This window comes from Phoca vitulina, unplaced genomic scaffold, assembly GCF_004348235.1.
Source record: "Phoca vitulina isolate PV1807 unplaced genomic scaffold, GSC_HSeal_1.0 scaffold108, whole genome shotgun sequence".
NCBI classification, from domain to species: domain Eukaryota; kingdom Metazoa; phylum Chordata; class Mammalia; order Carnivora; family Phocidae; genus Phoca; species Phoca vitulina.
In genome coordinates, this window is record NW_022589811.1 from 527,036 (window position 1) to 547,007 (window position 19,972).

The 19,972-nt window shown below is 45.4% G+C and overlaps 2 protein-coding genes across 5 annotated transcripts in view; one reads left to right on the forward strand and one right to left on the reverse strand.

The window, feature by feature from the left end:
- Positions 1-10,670, reverse strand: part of SART3 (spliceosome associated factor 3, U4/U6 recycling protein) — a 35,338-nt gene extending 24,668 nt beyond the window's left edge. For all 4 annotated transcript variants that reach the window (XR_004298561.1, XR_004298560.1, XM_032397980.1 and 1 more), the window contains exons 1-3: positions 10,312-10,670; positions 2,336-2,462; positions 1,155-1,259 (exon numbers count right to left, since the gene is read on the reverse strand). Coding sequence is in view for 2 of the 4 variants with exons in the window: in XM_032397980.1 (XP_032253871.1) it covers positions 1,155-1,259; positions 2,336-2,462; positions 10,312-10,626 (547 nt within the window). In the remaining 2 variants the exon portion in view is untranslated. The remainder of the gene's footprint in view (positions 1-1,154; positions 1,260-2,335; positions 2,463-10,311) is intronic.
- A 1,309-nt stretch (positions 10,671-11,979) lies between these two features.
- Positions 11,980-19,259, forward strand: ISCU (iron-sulfur cluster assembly enzyme). Its single transcript, XM_032398023.1, has 5 exons — positions 11,980-12,181; positions 13,956-14,069; positions 14,938-15,048; positions 16,955-17,033; positions 18,532-19,259. Exons 1-5 carry the CDS (start codon positions 12,068-12,070, stop codon positions 18,615-18,617), a joined length of 504 nt encoding a protein of 167 aa, XP_032253914.1. The 5' UTR covers positions 11,980-12,067; the 3' UTR covers positions 18,618-19,259.
- The last annotated feature ends 713 nt before the right edge of the window (positions 19,260-19,972 follow it).

Sequence of the window (19,972 nt, forward strand, 5' to 3'; positions counted from 1 at the left end):
TTTCAGCTCAGGTCATGATCTCAAGGTCAGGCTGAGCATGGAACGTGCTTGTCCCTCTCCCTCCACTCCTCCCCACCCTCCAACCCCCACTTGCAAGTACATTCTCTCTCAAATAAATAAAATCTTAAAAAATAAAAAATTTTTAAAAAGGAAATTTTTAAAAATATTTTTAAAAAATACTTTGTCCATAACATTCTCTGACGTGCCCTATACATAGGTAAAGAGAATATTTAGAGAATCATACTACCAACAGGGGAGGGTAAAGAAATTTAAAGGGAGAGATGTCTACACTCCACATGCACTGGCAAAATGTCAAAACGAGCAGACAACACACAACGCAGACTTCTGTGGTGATGGGGGTTCTTTATCTGCAGTGGTGGTTACCAGAATCTACACGTGGGATTAAATGTCACAGAAGCAGACACGCACATTGTACTAAGATCAATTCCCTCATTTTGATTTTGTAGAGTAGTTACAAGATATTGGGGAAAGCAGGATGAAATAAGCATAAGACCTCTCTGTACTATTGTCCTGTAAATCTATAATTATTTTAAAATAAAAAGTTTTTAAAAGCTTTTTAATGTTAAAAAGAAAAAGAAAAAAAGCGTTCTGTCCAAAACTTCTAAAAACCCATTCTTCAATGTGTAAAAGGCAACCTTTAGTCGTCTGGAAATACCATGTAAGTTCTCCCTGCCAAAACAATGCTGGGTGTGAATATATTCACTCCCTTACTACAAACATTTCTTCTAATTGTATTTTAGAACCAGATATTCTCAAATGAAAACCACAGACAGAGGCGCCTGGGTGGCTCAGTTGGTTAAGCGTCTCCCTTCAGCTCAGGTCATGATCCCGGGGTCCTGGGATCAAGTCTCGCAGCGGGCTCCCCGCTCAGCGGGGAGTCTGCTTCCCCCTCTGCCCCTTACCCCGCTCTCATGCTCTCTCTCACTCAATCTCTCTCTCTCAAATAAATAAAATCTTTAAAAAAAGAAAAGAAAAGAAAAGAAAACCACAATGAGAATAATAAGTAAACTCAAATCTTTCTAATCGCCAGACTAACACTCTCCTTTCTGAGGAGCAACACCTCACAACGCAACCCAGGGCATCAGAGACAGATGCATCCACAGAGCCCTCGGAAAAGCACACAGGGAACTTACAAATATAGTCCTTCACAGCTTTCTCAAAGAGGTCGTACACGTGCTCTCTGTCCAGGCCGTCCAGAGCCATGCTGACCTCGTCATGCAGCCACTCCAGCCAGAGCTCTGTAAGACAACAGCACCTCTGCGTCACCCTCTCCTTCACCAAAGGGCAGGGTGAAAGCAGGGACTTTATGCGAGTCATGAGCACACAAGCGTTTCACCCGTCTTATACAGCAGTTCTTCAAACTTGTACTGAGCACATAGAAGGTTTATGCTTCCAAATAAGATCAAATAATTAAAATCATAGTATCCTACACTTGTTGGGCATTTTATATTTTTGCTAAGTACTTACATATCTGGATTTCTTATTCAATCTTTTTAAAACTCCTGTAGTTGATAGTCATAATAATGAACAACGATGGCATCTATCTAAGCATTTACGACATGCTAGGGCATTCATTACGTGTGGTACACAGAATACCTCATCCACTCCATGTACTATAAGGTAGAAACTGCCGTTAGCCCCATTTTACTGCTGGGAAAACTGAGTCTCAATGTTTACATAATTCGCTTAAGGTCTCACAGCTAGTAAGATGTACAGTCAGAAATGAATCTGGGCAATCTGATTTCAGCTTCTATACTCGGCAGTTATGCTTTTGGGCAGGGAGAGGGGGACAGACCTGGATCTGAGACCAGTGTTTTCCAATTCCTCCCTAAAAGATCAATTACAAACATTCATGAAGACTGATCTACAAGAGGCACAGCGTAATTCTGTTTCAAGTAAGTATAAATAATCTAAATGCCCAACTACTGTGTAACAAACAAGGTATTAAACACTTACATGAAAATTTGTTTATAAAAGTTTAATTATAATACAGTTATCTGATGCTGAGAAAACGGAACACCGGAATGGGAAACAGAAAAATACAAGAAAAGTTTAATCATGACGTAGGATAAAGAAAAAAAATCAGGATCCAAAACATGAGTCAGTATTACACGATCACGACTATGTTCTGCAAAAAACTAAAAGATGAAAAACTAGAAAACACTGACACTGGATGATGGGTTTTCTTCTTTCCACTGTATTTATATGTCCCACACTTCTTTAAGGAACACGTCCCAGTTTCAGCACTGAAAACAGAATGTATACTCTTCAGTTCTCTGTATTTATAAAAGCAGCCCGACTGCTGACATGTTACCTTCAGTCAAAGGAAAGATCTCACTCATCTTCTGGCGAGCCATCCTCACTTTGGTAAGCTCCCCCTCCAACCGGAGCAGCCGGATCAGGTCCACATGGCAGTTGTAGTCATAGACGTTGATAGATAGCTAAGAGGAAAAAAACACAAGGTGAAATTTAAAATGCCACCATCAAAATAACTTAGCATTTTTCACCACTGGTGACAACACATGTGTCTGCTACAAACAAAACAGATGGGCTATCTGGGAGAGCCACTGAAACAGCAATGCAAAATATACCCCCAGGAAGAGGAAGAAAAATCAATGAACGGGGCTTTCTCTAATAAATGCACAGCGCCTCCACTCTGTTCCAGTCCCTATCAGAACCCAGTTGGGTTGTTCTCTGAAATACAGAAACATTCTGATGAAACAAACACCAAGTGTGACCTAAGGCAAGTCATTAACTTTGCTAAGCCTCCATTTCCTCATCTCTAAAATGGGGATACCACTAGGGTCTAGTCCTTAAGGTTCTTGTGAGGATTTTATTTTTTTTTTATTTTACTAGGTTTTTTTTTATTATGTTATGTTAATCACTGTACATACATCATTAGTTTTTGATGTAGTGTTCCATGATTCATTGTTTGCGTATAACACCCAGTGCTCCATTCAGTACGTGCCCTCTTTAATACCCATCATCATCTTGTGAGGATTTAAAAACGTGATTAATAACATGCTTTAGCACCTGCCAGCTATATAGGTTAAGAGCTCTTTTCTTTTACTAAACAAACGAAAACAATCAAAACAAAAACCCCTACTGGGAGGAGCAAGAATGGCAGCACCTGTTGAAGCTGAGTGATAGGTACTAGAGATTTATTTTTATATTTGAAACTTTTCAAACTAAAAGTTAAAACAAATTAAAATAACTGCTTAAAAAGCTATCAGACATCTGAGACAACAGAAAACTAAAAGAATCTGTCACTAGCAGACTTTCTCTTAAAGATAGCTAAAGGAAGAGAAAAGAAATGATAAAAGAAATCTTGTAGCATCAGTAAGGAAGAACTGAAAGAGCATGAAATACAGACAAGTATCCTGGATGGTCCTTCTCATGAGTTTTCTAAGTTGTATGTGATACTGACACAAAAATTTTAAGACCACCTGATACTCAAAACAATGATATTTAAAAGTGAGGATGCTAAAGTGACCTAAATGGAAGGACGATATCCACACTTCACTCCGTGGTAGAACACAGATACCATGTAAGTCAAATAAACTATTCCCAAGGCAACCACTAAGAAACTATACAAAGCAATACACTAAAAGTCACTATAAATAAATCAAGATAGAATCCTAAAAAATGTTCAAGTAACTCATAGGAAGGCAAGAAAAGAGAAACAGAAGAACAAGAAACAGAAGAAACAAATAGAAAATAATAAAATGTCAGCCTTTAGACCTAACATAGCAATAATTATCTTAAATGTTTATGCTCTTGGGATGCCTGGGTGGCTCAGTCAGTTAAGCGTCCGCCTTAGGCTCAGGTCATGATCCCAGGGTCCTGGGATCAAGTCCCACATCAGGTTCCTTGCTCAGAGGGGAGTCTGCTTCTCCCTCTGCCTGCCACTCCCCCTGCTTGTGAGCTCTCTCTCTCTTTCTGACAAATAAATAAATACATCTTTTAAACGTTTATGGTCTCAACATACTAATTAAGGGGCGCCTGGGTAGCTCAGTCGGTTAGGCATGTGACTCTTAATTTTGGCACAGGTCATGATCTCAGGGTCATGGGACTGAGCCCCACATGGGGCTCTGTGCTCAGCGGGGAGTCTGCTTCTCTCCCTCTGCCCCTCCCCTCGTGCACTCTCTCTATAAAATAAATAAATGTTTAAAAATATATATACTAATTAAAAGGCAGAGAATGGCAGAGCGGATAAAAACACAACCCAACCATATGCTGATTACAAGAAACTCACTTCAAATTCAAGGACACAGGAAGGCTGAAAGTAAAAGGATAAAAAAAGATATACTATGTAAACATTAGTCCAAAAAAAGAAGTGGCTATATTAATATCACATAAAGCAGATTTCAGAGAAAATATAACTACCAAGGATAAAAGGAGCATTACAAAATGATGAAAGGATCAACCCACCAGGAAGACAAAGCAATCCTAGATGTGTATGCAACAAACAATACACCCTCAAAATAGATTAAGCAAGACTATTCGAGCTAAAAGAGACACATACACGCTTACAATAGGGACTTCAACATCCTCCACTTCAGCAACTAAAAGAACTACTAGACGAGTAATCAGCAAGCATACAGAAGAAACTCAGTATCATCAACCAAAAGGATCTAATTAACATATATAGAACATTCCATCTGATAGTAACAGGATACATCTTTTTTTTTTCTCAAGAGCCCATGGAAGATTTACTGAGACCAAACCATGGGCTGTAAGACAAACTCTGACAAATTTTTAAAAAGTGAAATCATACAGAGTATGTTTTCTGATCACAACAGAATTAGAAATCAGTAATGGTAGGGAAATCTTTAAACATTTGGAAATTAAGTGATACACTTCTAAAGAATCCATGGGTCAAAGAAAAAGTCTTGAGGAAAACTTAAAAATATGTAGAACTGAACGAAAATGAAAATACAGCAAGTCAAAATAAGGGATACAGCTAACGCAGTACGGAGAGGAAAACTTACAGAGCTAAATTCAATGTATAAAAAGAATCATACACCATGACTAAATAGAATTTGTTCTAGGTACATAAGACTAGTTCATAGTTCAGTCTTTGAAAATCAATCACTGTAATCCAGTAGATCAATAGGCTAAACAAAAATCATTGTATCAATTGATACAGAAAATGCATTTGACAAAATCTAACAACCATTCATGATAAAAACTCTAGACCAGTTAGGGCCTTATCAAAATTTAAACTTTTTGCTCTATGAAAGACTCTATTGAGGATGCAAAGACAAGCTACAGACTTCAAAAAAATATGTACAAACCACATATCCAACAAAGGACTAGTATCTAAAAGATACAACTCCAAACTCAACAGTCAAAGAATCCAATTAGAAAATGGGTAAAAGACATGAACCAACAGGCATATGCAAAGAGGACACACAGACAGCAAATAAATGCACATAGTAGTCAACATCATTAACTATCAGGGAAATGCAAGTTAAAACCACAATGAGGGGGAAAAAAAAAAACCACAATGAGGTATCATTACACATCTAACAGAATGACTAAAATAAAAAATAGTGACAATACCAAATGCTGGAGAAGATGGAGGAAAAAACCCCAACCGGCTCACTCATACATTGCTGATGTTGCTGATGGGAATGTAAAATGTGGGCCGTTTCTCACAAAATTCAACACACAATTACATCACCCAGCAAGTGCACCCTTGGGTATTTTTCCAGAGAAATAAAACCTATGTTCCCACAAAACCTGTATGCGAATGTTCATAACAGCTTTATTCCTAGGAGCCCAAACTGGAAACAACCCAGACATCCTTCGATGGTGAATGGTTAAAGTAACCGTGGGGCATCCACACTGTGGAATACTACTCAGCCAGAAAAAGGAAATGAAAACCAAGTACCCCACTTAGATTAATCTTTTTTTTTTTAAGATTTTATTTATTTGACAGAGAGAGAGAGAGAGACAGAGGGAGCATAAGCAGGGGCAGAGGGAGAAGCAGACTCCCCGCTGAGCAGAGAGCCTGACATGGGGCTGGATCCCAGGACCCCGGGATCATGACCTGAGTCGATGGCAGAGGCTTAACCAACTGAGCCACCCAGGGGCCCCGAAAGTCAGATAAATCTTAAGGGAATTATGCTGAATAAGAAAGGCTAATCCAAAAAAGATTACATACTATATGATTCCACTTACCTAACATCCTTGAAATGACAAAATTATAGAAATTGAGAACAGATTAGTGGTTGCCAGAGGTCAGGAACTGTAACTATAAAAAGACAAGAAGGACCCTTGTGGTGACAGAACTGATCTGTGTGTTGACTATATCAACATCAACATCTGGGTGGTGATATTACACTACAGTTTTACAAGAGGTTACTGTTGGGAGAAACCGGTAAAGCGTACACAGGATCGCTATAGAATTCATTACAACTGCCAAGGAAATCTACAACTATCTCAAATTGGAAAGTTTAATTTTTTCAAAAAGCTTTCATATGAGTTGCGGTATAAGGTTCCCTTAAGTCTATACATGAACACTAGTGTCTACTCTTCCAACATCTGCCACAACATTTCAGCACGAAGTATTTCCCTCTCCTTATCCAACTAACACTCTGACAATGTACTCAATAATCTAGACGCTAGCTACTGCATTAAAATACACAGAGGAGGATTTGTCTCAGTAACAATGAATTAGACCGTGGAATTGACACAGGATTGACAAACTAACAGAACAAAAGAAAAAGGCCCGCAGACAGAAGACATGTAACAGAGCGGCACTGGTTGTGTCTATTAAAATGAATTCATGGGGCGCCTGCATGGCTCAGTCATTAGGCGTCTGCCTTCGGCTCAGATCATGATCTCAGGGTCCTGGGATCGAGTTCCGCATCGGGCTCCCTGCTCAGCGGGAAGCCTGCTTCTCCCTCACCCACTCCCCCTGCTTGTGTTCCCTCTCTCACTGTGTCTCTCTCTGTCAAATAAATAAATAAAATCTTTAAAAAAGGGCGCCTGGGTGGCTCAGTTGGTTAAGCGACTGCCTTCGGCTCAGGTCATGATCCGGGAGTTCCGGGATCGAGTTCCGCATCGGGCTCCCTGCTCGGCAGGGAGTCTGCTTCTCCCTCTGACCCTAACCCCTCTCATGTGATCTCTCTCATTCTCTCTCTCTCTCAAATAAAAAAAAAAAAAAACTTAAAAAAAAAAAAAAGAAGTGAAGTTTGCCCAAAATGTACTTTCTTAAAGAAGAGGCAGAGGCTCTCCCTGTCACCCACTGCTCTCAACTCACCTGGGTCTGAACGTGGTTTTGGAGCATGAAGGGGGGTGGGACAGTCCTGCTAGTGTACTGATGTCTATACAAGTGCCCCTTACATGAATACCATCTGTAGGTCAGAATAAAAAGGTATAAAAGTCAATGAAGTAGAGAAACTGCCTCCCAGGATGGCTTTTGGTCTAAATTTCTGATTTCTAAGAAGGCCCAAATAATAAAGACACTATATAAGAAGAGGTACTCCAAAAGCATGTGTATTAAATGCACAGAGATGCATTTAAGAGACATTTCAACAGAGTTCGCTTAGCACCAACAAGTGAGCACATATACTGGTCTATTCTGGTCTCAGAACATCAATAACAACAAAGGAAGATTTAAAGAAAGAGGCGGCTTAGCCAACGCACAAAATGATGTGTTGATTTCCTGACCCCTAACAGCACAACCTAGACCCGGAGCGGTGGTGAAGAAACAACAAGAGGCCTGGTCCAAAAGACACCACCCCTGCAATCACGGAAAGGCTGGGGGAAAGTACAGAGCGGGCCATGGCATAGCACCTACCATGTGTCAAATTTGCCAGGAGCTTTGTAAGCAGCAGGTCGCTTAAGCTCCGCAACAGCCCTGTGAGGGAGGCACTGTTACAACCCTACTTTCAACCACCTAGGACAGGGCAGGCTCAGAGAGCTGGAATAACCATGAGGTGCCACGTTTCGTTTCAGGACACAAACACAAATAACGGGAAATCTTTGCTTTTGTTACATGGACAGATACCGCAACTAACTTGAAGCTTCCATAAAATACACTCAGAGAACTGGAATTTGCAAATATGACAAGGCTGAGTTTTTCACAGGCCCGTCTAAAAGTTTTCCAACATTACACTCCACCATAAGAGCAGTTACAGCAGGAACTAGGCTATGGGATCAGGATGAGGTAGGAGGGAGGTTTGGAAAAATTGGAAAAATCAACCTCTAGACCCCATGACAAAGAGCTTGATAAAGCCAGAGGCTCTTCAATTCACATCATTGTCTGAGCTCCAAACCACTTTCTGTGACCTGAGGCAGGGCGGGCAACTGCAGAACACCAGTAGCCAGGAGACCTCTGCTCTGACCCATCCTGCTCTCTCGCTAGCTGGTTACCCTCACCAAGGCCTTAATCTTTCTGCTCCAAGCTTCCCCTTCCGCTCAAACAGCTAATCCGTATTTCCCCTGACTCACCGAAGAGTGAGCTAATGGCTCGTGGAGAAGCCCAAGGCTAGAAGTCAGAAGCACAGATTTCCATCAGGACAGGGACATAGTCTGCCTGGCACCCTGTTATTACACTGCATTTTCTGAATGAATAAAACACTGAGTGAACACTGGCGTACTTATTTCTAAAAAACAGGAAAGGTAACCACTTCCCTACCCCAACTGGGCTCCTTTGACATTCAAATGTGATGACAGATGAAACAAACGATACCGATGGATATCATCACTATTTCACAACAAAAATATCACTGCTAAAGATGACATTATAAGGAATCTCACCTCCAGCAATGTTAAGTGAGTAATGCAGGTTAACAACTTCACATCACTAAGTGATTTCATATCAGTGTGGCTTTTGGTCCACAGACAACCCTGATAAATTCAATTCCCCTTGTGAGTGACTCTGAGCAAATTATTTCATCATCTGTTCTGAGCCTGTTTCCTCATCGCTAAAACGAGAATGTGCTCAATTTCTGTTTGCCCTTCCAATTCTTTTTTTTTTTTTTAAGATTTTATTTATTTTTGTAAGAGAGAGAGAGAGAGCGCGCATGGAGGAGGGACAGAGGGAGGAGGCTCCCTCCTGAGCAGGGAACCCAAGGCAGGACTCCATCCCAGGACTCTGGGATCATGACCTGAGCAAAAGGCAGACGCTTAACCGACTGAACCATCCAGGTACCCTGCCCTCCCAATTCTACTTCCCCCTCTTCTCCCTGTTCTGTGCCCTCCTGTGTGGGCCACATCCGTGGGGGTCTCTGGCTCTCTTGCTTCCAACAGGATTTGCCCCGCTAAGGGCACCAGCAGAAGTCTGGAGAGAAGAAGAGAAATCAGGGTATTCCTCCCCCACCCCAATCCCTGATGGGAAGCTAGGGCTGCACCCCCTGACTAAAGGTCTCAAATGCTCTCAGGTGCCCTCTCCACACAACTATTCAGAAACTGGCCGGTTTTCTCCCCTCATCTCTTTGCGCCTAAAGGTGGACATAATGTCCTGCTGTCACTAGCCCTGAGGTACTGCACCTCCTGATCTCTCTGACCACACTTCAATAAACACAGTAGTCCCTTTATTAACCTTCTCTCAAATTATCCTAATGCTGAGACCCTGGGTTACACAGGAGTTACAAATTAGAAATCACGGTACCAAGAGATGCCAGGCACTGGGCTATTAATTACTGTTACGACAACCACATGATGCAGAAATTGTTGCTCCCAATTTACAGGGGAGAAAGCGGAGGCTCAGAGAAGATCAGAAATTTGCCTAAGCTCACACAAGCATGGACTAGCTACAACTGGGGCCTTAGCCTCCAGACGCTGAATTTCTACCGTCCCATTTCTATCATCATCGTCATTGCTTTGTCTATCACACCGCAGTTCATCATTGTGGGCATCGCTACTGAAAAGAAAAAAAAAAAAAAACCCACTCTCTTACGAGTGCAATTTTATTGCTATTGCTGACCACAGTTTAACGGTGTGGTTAAGAACGGGAGCTCTGGAGTCGTTCCAGAGTTCAAGGCCTGGTTCGCCACTTGCAGAAGTGTCATCTTCAGCTACAGAATTCCCTCCACGAGGAGCCTCAATTTCCTCCCGTAAAACGGGGAATACTCCACTTCCTTCACCGGGTCGCTGCGAGCGTTCAATGGGATAACGCTTGCAAAGCAGCCGGCAAGCGGGAACGCTCAAGTGACGGGAGCTGTGATTAATAGCGGTTTTGCGGCCTTGGCGGCTTTATTATCGCCGGAGACCGGGGAGAAGGGCCGGGGCCTGGGAACCCGAGACAAAGAGCCCGCCGCCCAGCCCCGGACGCACCTGCTCCTCCAGCCGCTCGATTTCCAGCTGGTTCTTCTCCTCCTCTTCGTCATACTCCCATTCGTACTCCCCGGGGGAGCTCTCCGCGGAGGAAGCCATGGCGTACTCCTCGTCCCCATCGCTCTCACTCGCACCTTCCTCCGGCTGGTCCCACCCCGGCTCCACGGCCTTGTACGTCGCAGCGGCCACGGCCCGCGATAACACCTTCCTCCTCGTCCTAGCCGTCTTAACGTCATCCTCCTCGCCCTCCGCGGTGGGCCCAGCCTTGGGCTCAGCCTCCGCTTCTGAAGTCGATGTTGCGGCCGCCGTCGCCATCTTGCGCTTCCAGTGACTCCCGGGTCTTCTCGCGGCCGCCGAAGACCCGCTGAAGTAGAAGCTGCCCGCGGCGTGCGCCTGATCAAACGCCGCTCTCCCTGCTGCCGAAAGAGAAACTGCGAGCCTCGAATGACGGGAAAATCTCGGAATGTATGAAACTTCGTATTGCTTTTACATAGCTGTAAAAGTTCTCTCAGAATAAGAACTCCCCAACACGGCATGGGTTCCGTCGCAACTTCGGACAGATGTTGGGTCTTTGCACAGGAAGTGGAGGCCGTAGAGGAAGTCAGGGAGTGATGATTGAAGTGAAGGGTTTGGCGCCATCTTGAGAAGGTCAAAAGGAATCGGAATAAATGCCCTCCTTACCGCCTAACACGACCTGGCGCGTGGTTCAGTCTCCCCAGCAACGGAGCCTCAAACGCAGAGAAAACTCCAAGTCCCCGGGGAAGGATCGATTGCACCATTCCCCAGAAAAACCTATTTCCCAAAAAGATTCCTTCCCTTTATGTAATACCTGGTGCCCAAGTAAGCGTTAAATACAGGTGTGTTTTCTGCTTTTTATAAAATCATATTCTGCGAACCAATATTAATAAATTCCATTACTAAGCGTTTATTTAGAAACTCTTCATTTCCAGGCATTGTCATGTAAATGTTAGTTTGCTGCTTTATGAAAAGAAATACATGCAGACATATACATACATACTTAAAAAAAAAATCGGGATATGGCCTGTTCGTTTCCTCAGTTAAGCTCCCATTTTTGAGGTAGGAAAATATTGTTATTTGTTGCCTTTTTCCCTCATTAGCAAGGTTAATTATGTAAGGAATTAGTGTTTTTCTTTCTGTTGGACCCCCCAAAGCCTAGTATAGCGCCTTGACACATGACACTTGCTCAATGAATGAATTGTCCTTGAATTAGTACAAAAGCGAGGATCAAGGCTTAAAGAGATGATGTCATTCGCCTAGGGCCACACAGCCAGGAAGGAGCAGAATCCGGATTCTAACTCAGGATTGTCCTTGCTTAAATCCCAAATCCGTCTGTCTGGGACAGACTTGGACAAGTTACTAAACCTCTCTGACCCTCAACTTGCTAAGCTGCAAAATCGGGTTGAGAAAAGTAGACTGGTTGATCCACTATGCCGCATTCCGGCGGTGGGCTTTGTGAACGCAAACTTGGGCCCGACTCCCGCCCGAGGCCCCCTCAGATCCAAACCCTGCACTCCGAACAAACCCTCCAACTTCAGTCTTTTAGTTCAGCGTCCCGCCCATCCCGGAGGGGCGTGGTAAAGACAGGACCAAAGGCAGACACGCGCACGGAGGGGAAGGGCGCAGGCGCGAAGTCGCGGTGACGTAAAAGGGGGCGCGCTCCAGGCCGAGAGCCGACTCGCGGGCGCGTTCCTCCCTTCCGGCTCGCGCTCGGCCTGCGCAGACGCAAGCTCGGAAGATGGCGGCGGCTGGAGGAGCTCGTTTGAGGCGGGCGGCGTCGGCCCTGCTGCTGCGGAGCCCCCGCCTGCCTGCCCGGGAACTGTCGGCTCCGGCCCGGCTCTATCACAAGAAGGTAGCGGCAGATGAGGAGATGCGCGAGACCCTCACTGGCAAGGGGGCGGGAGGGCGAGTACCGCGGAAAGGACCCAGGTATGCCGGCGCTCAGCGGAGGCCCGATCTGGAGACGAGTGGCCGCGGGGTTGTGAGCGGCCTTGGGAGCCCCCCCCCCACTGCGGCGGGGGTAGGGGCCACCCCCTCACTCGACTCTGACTGGACTAGGTTTCCTTCGCTGCGCAGATAGAACTAACCGCTGCGCGTGGGCCCCGCCGCTGGCTGTGATTTCGTGCCTCAAAACCCAACAGCCCAGGAAGGAGGGCCTTGTTATGACCTGCCAGCCTGACTCCAGGGACAGACGCACACTGGCGCGGGCTCCGGCTTCAGCGAGGCCAGTGCCCTATCCAAATGACCTTGGGCAAGTCCCTGCTCTGCGTTGAACGTGTTTTCCCCATTTGTAGAATGGGTTCTTAGCATTTCCCTACACGAGATAGTGTTTGTGGAGTTCTCGGCATGGTGCCCAGCACATGAGATCATTTACGGTGCAGTTACTGTTGTAGGAACTCAGCCTCCGAATGGAATCAGACACGTAATCAACAGTCATAATGTTTTAATTTTGTCCTGTTTTTTTTGTTTGTTTTTTTTTGCCGGGGGGGGGAAGGCTTTGGGGAGTAGGGATAGGTGCATAGTTTGCAGCCCTTGCCTTCCGAGGGCATAAAGTTCCCATTCGGGAACGACTAAAGAATCAACATGGGGCAAAAAGTCCAGAGGAAGTACTATCTTGTAGGTCCTTGGGCTTGGAGTCAAAATCCGTGGTCGGGTAAGTGGGTAAAAGAGACTGGAAGATCGGAGACTTAAGACTAACTAGTAAACAAGTCTCAAGGTTACATTAAAGTCCTCTGTGTGCCAGTTTGAATACGTAACTATTTTGTTCTGGCTTCCGCGTCTGCCTGGGACTTCGCTCCTCCCCCGCGTAGGGGTGTGTTTTGTTGACAATACACGCTCGACGAACGTGGGCTAGCAGCCTTTCAGGCACCAGGGTGCGCTGCTCCACCAGAGTGATTTTTGGCCCTTGAAATCGAGTAATGGGACAGTTACTGTTTTATCATACACAAATGGACACATTCCATAGCATTGTTCCTCGTGTAACATTCTCCTTGAGGCTTCCGGGAAATCCTTCGATTACTGGACCATACTTATTTTTAAAATTCTTAATACTAATCATCCTTTGAGGATGGATTTATTTGGAAATACCAGAAATGTTATTTGAGCCCAAATCTGGTGACTTAGGTGGTAAAGATCAGGTAATTATTTGTGATCAAAAACCCTATGGAGGGGCGCTTGGGTGGCCCAGTCAGTTAAGCGTCTGCCTTCAGCCGGGGTCCTGATCCCAGGGTTCTAGGATAGAGCCCCAGGTCGGGCTCCCAGCTCATCGGGGAGTCTGCTTCTCTCTCTCTCTCTGCCCCTCCCCCCATTTGTGCTTTCTCTCTTGCTCACTCTCTCTCAAATTCTTTAAAAACAAAAACAAAAAAAAACTATGGATTTAAGACATGACTTTGCTGATTTTTCTCCAGTAACTCAAATCTCTGAAGGTAGTTGGAGAAGAGGTACAAAAAGATTGGGTCATAAAGTCCCATTGACATAAGTGTAAGCCTTCCTCCCCAGGTGAAGTTTGATGCTTAGTGGCTGTCTGCCAGGTTCAGCTTGCTGACTTCAAGGAGCTTACCGTCAGGTTGGGGAGACCAGTAACAAAAAAGGGTGATCATAGATTTCTCTTAACCTTCTCATTTCAGGTTGTTGATCATTATGAAAATCCTAGAAACGTGGGGTCCCTTGACAAGACATCAAAAAATGTTGGAACTGGATTGGTGGGGGCTCCAGCATGTGGTGATGTAATGAAATTGCAGGTACCACTGGTTTTTATCTTTGATGGTAATGATAGTGACCCCATTGCTCATACGGTGCTTCGTTGTTTACAAAGCATTTGCACGCACAGCTTTCCATTTGGGCTCTGTATGGATTCTTGTGAGATGATGACATGGTTCGAAGTTAACAATTATTAGGGCAGTAGTTCTCTTGTACACTGTGCTGGCCCCTTCTGGTGTCGCTTTTCTACTCAACTATCAGCTTAAATTCCAACTTCAGCTAAGTAGAAAGTTTTGTGAATTTTACTGATCAAAGGAAAACCACAACCATTCAGTTAGCAATCCCCAGTGAGACAGGAAATGCCACATGTCAAGCCTCCCTCAAATTGGAAACAACACAAAGGTAATGACTGGCGCTTTGAGTAAACCGTAGCTTTGTCCACATCTACTTCATCGTGGTGAGGAGGCAGCTTGCCAGAGGTCTTCATGCCTATCTTGGAAAACAGAAACAAGGCAGGAGGAAACCATTAGATGTCATTTCATGCCAAACTAAAAAACTAACCAGAGACCTTTACTGCAGACTCTCCCAGCATTTAAAGATGCAGATTGACAGAGCAGCTAGGAGCAGAACTTCATAGCCAAAAAGCAGACTAGGGTTGCAAAATAAAGGGGGGGGGGGCATATTTTTCAGCTTATCTTTACCGGGTAGGCCTGTATCATTCTGATGATCATTCCTACATTTAACACTTCATCACTGAGCCCTTTGTGACAAAGCAAATTCAGTAATGTTAAAACTTAGAGTGTGGAAAGCAAGACCAAAGCCCTTGGGGAGAGCCCCAGTGAACCCCATAAATGCAGGTTCTACAGGGCAGTGCCAGGAACCACTGCTTAACTCCTCTCTCTTCTCTAGATTCAAGTGGATGAAAAGGGGAAGATTGTGGACGCCAGGTTTAAGACGTTTGGCTGTGGGTCTGCTATTGCCTCCAGCTCGTTAGCCACTGAATGGGTAAAAGGGAAGACGGTAAGGTTGGTTCCAGATTGACAGAATTAAATCACATTGCTGACAAACCTGCCTCTGAGTTAAGAGAAAGGTCTAGTTATGGGGGCTGATTTTTTTCAAAATATTCTAAGAATTTTTTAAATTTGTCCTCAGGTTTTGATTAAATTCTCCACATTGGGGATTATGGATAATTTTGTTAAGTGTTTCTTATTTGGGGGGTTTTTGTTGATCATTTTTATTTGGGGGTTTGGGTGGTGTTTTGTTTAGGGTTTTTTTGTTTGTTTTTGTTTTTAGAGGAGGAGGAGGGGCAGAGGGAGGGGCAGAAGCAGGCTCCACGCCCACTACAGAGCCCGAGGCAGGACTCAATCTCATAACCTTGAGATGGTGACTGAGCCAAAATCAAGAGTTGGATGCTTAACCGACTGAACCACCCAGGCACCTCTGTTTAGTTTTGATTTTAATTGAATAGAAAAAAAATCTTCACCTCTCCCTCTGTACAAAGAAATCTATGGCTTTCTCCAAGTTTGCTGATTAAAATTTCTTAGGAGTCTAAGGGTGGGAGAGGTTGTACTGTGGTTTGTGTTCTTATTTATTTCCTTCCATCATGTTTCAGGAAGGATTGCAGGTGGCTTGTAAGGATTCATGAAATAACAAACTAGCCTGTGCTAAAAGAGGAATTAAAGAATCAAAAACCGCAAAGATGGAGGCAAAGTGAACAAATAAATCAGAACAGTGATCTAGGTGGCTCGTTGGCAGACCCTCTGAGGGTGGAAATGAGAGGAGCTGGAGCATCTTTTCTGTTCTGTTCTCTGCCAAAGCCTCTTTCCCAGCAGCTGCAGAGGTAGAAGGTCCCAAACCCAGTGAAGAGCTGGAGTTTCTAAAATCCAGTCATTAAAACCTCTTGGAAAAGCCAAAATACAGGGCTGCTTATCTTTGCAGCCCCAAGGGACCAAGTTCAGGGAGCTGAGTCATAGAGGTGTGTGCTTGGGGAGCTGGGCAGCTCTACAGCAATGCCTTGTGCCCCCTGCTTCCTGTGGCTCTGGGCCTTCTGGCTGGCAAGCACAGACCTAACCTGATCTGGAGGAGGTGCCTCTGAAGTGATCTATTAAGACCTGTCCTCAGGGAAAAGGGGAAGTGAGATAAGGTACCTGTGCTCCCAGAATCTGGCCTTTGAGTTGTGATCAGAAAGTGGAGGAAGAGGGCCTTTCTTTGACCTTGAGGTCCTCCCATCTGAGTTACTACGAACAGAACGTGAAGCCTTACCCTTGAAGTCAGCAGAACTGAGAAACTGGGGGACAGATGGGGAACCCCGGCTTTCCTTAAGGCAGCAGCAGGGCTCCGTTCCACGTGCGTCTGCCTCCCATGCCCTTGGGCACTCGAGCAAACTCAGGCATCCTTTTTGGTCTGTTTCAACCAGACAGATTCTCTTTTGGGCAGAGGATGATCCCAAGACCGGTCTGTGCCACTGCCAAGTGCTGGAGTGCCACTGGCCTCTTTGCCATCTCTCTGACCACCTTGATACCAGTCAGCACTTCTAGTTGAAGGGATTTATTCTAAACATTTGGTACAAGGACATCGGTGAAGCTGATGCTCACAAAACCAGAATAGGAAACCACTGCTTTTAAATTTAAAGAGAGACTCCTGTCACTGGCCTCAAGCAGACCCCTAAGAGACGTCTCACTGGCTGGCTTGTAGAAGTGTCTCTGCCGGCCTTGCTTACCCAGCCAAGTGGTGGAGTGTGTATACTCCGTACTGGACAGTCCCAGCTGCAGCCTTGATGCACGAGTGAGCGTCCTTTGGGGTTGTTAAATGGAAAGTCATCCCCCACCACCCTGTCCTCAGGGCCTCTATGGCCTTCCTTGTTTATTGCCTGTTCCTCACGCTAGAGCATCACTAAAACTACTATTTTCTCACATATGCCTCTCAGGTGGAGGAAGCCTTGACCATCAAGAACACGGACATCGCCAAGGAGCTCTGTCTTCCCCCCGTGAAACTGCACTGCTCCAGTAAGTCTCTGCTCCAAAATGCCAACGAGCTTGCACAGCTGGGAGTAATTTTGTAATGGCATCAACTGGCATTTGTGCAGAGTAATGGCAAGTCCGTTTTGGTCGCGGAGTCCATAACCCTCAGGTGGTTAAAGCCCCTGGGTCTCACAGCCTATCTCCAGGAGGGTCTTACAGGAGGTGGTGTGTGCTGGGCATCAGGCGAGCACTTTGTGGTATCATCTCTAAGCCTCAGAATTGTCCTCTAGTCCACAGATGGTGTCATCATCTCTCACTCTTACCAGGAAAGCAGGGCTCAGCTTAAAGCACCCCAGTCACATGGCTTCTAAGTGGGAAAGCCAGGCTCTACACCCCAATCTTTGATTCCAGAATCTGTGCTGTTCCCACCCCGTTGGGAGTCACGTTGGGACCAGTGAAGGAGAAAGTTCAGCTTCTGCCATAATCCTATCTGTCGCATGTGTTACCACTTCCTTCCCAGGTGCAGTTACGTGTATCCGTCCGTCTGCGTGTGTACGTGCACATGGAGTGACTAAGCCCCGTCGTGCGACAGTCCCCTGTACGCTGTCCTAAGAGAAAGCCCAGATGCCTTAGGGCTTACACTTGGCGTTCCAGTTCAGTCTCTGTCTTAAATCTAAAGCTTTTTCCGTCTTTTCTCAACCTTCTAGGGGAAGGAGGGAATGAGAAACAGTAGCCTTAACTTACTGACCAAATTAGTTAAAAATCAGCAGAGAGCCAGGCCTCTTGCCAGAGTAAGACTCACAGGGGAACTGAGGGGCAGGGACGTGCTAACACAGTCGTCAGGAAGTCTGCTAAGACCTGAGTTCTTTCCACCTGAGCTGGGATTCCAAGTACCCAGAAATAAAGGCCATAGCTTGTCAACATTTTCAGAAACCCCCAGCCTTTTCGTTTGGCCTTCTTGGGCACTGCAGCCTTTAGCTGCTGCTCTCTGCCGCTTGCTTGCTTTTATTTTCCCACATAGCCTCATTTTAATATTGACTCCAAAGTAAGAGTTTTCAAACTTGGGATCCCTAAGGAGGATGTGGCAGATGCCACCTGTCAGCAGAGTGGCATGACCTACGTTATGGCAGCTTGCTCAAATAGCATTCAGTACATTTATTCCTGACTTCCGTGTGAGCAGATGAGAACTAACTAACCACTCTTGTGGCCTTCCGACATGTCACTTTATTAAGCCCTCACACTATCCCGGCAAGGAAAGAATGTCCCAGTTTTATAGAACAGAAAGGGGATTCCAGGAGGCTGAGGGACTAGCCTAGAATCCCAGGTATTTAAATCCTAGTCTGCCTCCTAATCCACAGGCAGGAGTAATTGGGCTCAGGAAACAGCTGGCTGGCTTTCCAGGCCTGCTCCTGACCCCCAGCACCATGGCCGGGGGGCTCTGGTAAGCCCTTCCCAGCACCACTGCCCTCCAGCTCTTAAAGATGCGATTCCCAAGACCCTCTCTGTACAGTCTACAAACTGTCTTTCCTTGTGCTCCTTCCAGTGCTGGCCGAAGATGCAATCAGGGCTGCCCTAGCGGATTACAAACTGAAACAAGAACCCAAGAAAGGAGAGGCGGAGAAGCAGTGAGCCCTCAGCAAAGCATCCAGCAGGTGAAACCTGCTGTCTGTCCACCTGCCGCGCAATCACTACAGATGTTCAAAAGCCCCCCACGCTTTAGTAAAGGAGCTCTGAGACACGCATAGCGCTTGCTGGTCACCTGGGGGCTGCCATGCAAGCAAAATATACAGTTTACTCATTCCAAGTCCTGTGCTTTCTTTCAGCCCACTCTTAGCGCCTTAACCCTGTTTATATTTTGATTTGTATGCATGGCCTCAAAACTGAAACTCGTCACGAAGGCTCAAGTGCGGTAGTCCACGAAGTGCACAAATATCTAATTTCACCTAAAACTACTTTGGGGAAGATTACCAATAGAAGGCCGTGGTATGATTATTTGATAGAACCAATTATTGTACATAAAACAGATTTGCATATATATATATATAAGTATATTGCATACGTATATAAAATAAAAGAACGTAAGACCATGTCTTTCTCTGATAAGCTTTGTCTCTTGGATCCCTCATTCACCCCAGGGTCCTGCCCATAGCCCCTTGAGGCTCCCAGGTACAGGACCATGACGATGTGTGCACCTTTCTGAGCAAACTGGACAGTAAAGACCATGGACGGAGCCAGCCAGATGTGTGTCACGTTTTATGGAATGGGGGCAAAGGTGAAAGGAGAGAGCCATCTCTTCGTTGTACTTTACAAAATAGATTGACAAATCAACAGGAGTCCAGAAGATTCTTTTTGTAATTTCACTGGTTTGTGAAATGCTAAAACCTGAGAAACACTGGCTCCGCCAATCCCCTAAAGCTACAGAGCAGCTGGGGGGGGGGGGGCGGGGAGCGCCTGTGTCTGTGGTGGTGGCCTTGTCACCTTCCGGTAGAGGGGTGGAGTTGGTGGCCCCTGGGCTGGGATGAAGTGCGCTCTCAGAGCAGTGAGGCCGAGCCAGGGCCACGGCCACGGTAGCAGCTAGACCGCCCTCTGGCATGGGGAAATTTGTAGAACCTTATGTCTTGCAAGCCCTGAAGCACGTGGAGCCTCTGGCAAAACAAGCTTTTCAAAGTCTACCAAAATCTGCCTTCAGTAGTGGCCACCACAGAGGTGGGTCTAGACCTCAAATGACAAAACAGGAAGCAACGCGAACACAGGCATAAGGCCTACTACCAGCACTACGGAAGAAAGCCGAGCTGCTCACCTACAAATGATGCTCTTAAAATCATCCAGACTGGAAGATCTCCGAACATAGCAGCCAGAGTGGATAAAGCTGAAGATTTTTCTAGAAGGCAAAGCTAAAAGAACAGATGATGAATTTGAAGTTCTTAACTAGTTTGCGTATAGAGGTACCAGCTTTTTATACTAAAATGCTTCAGCTCCAAGTC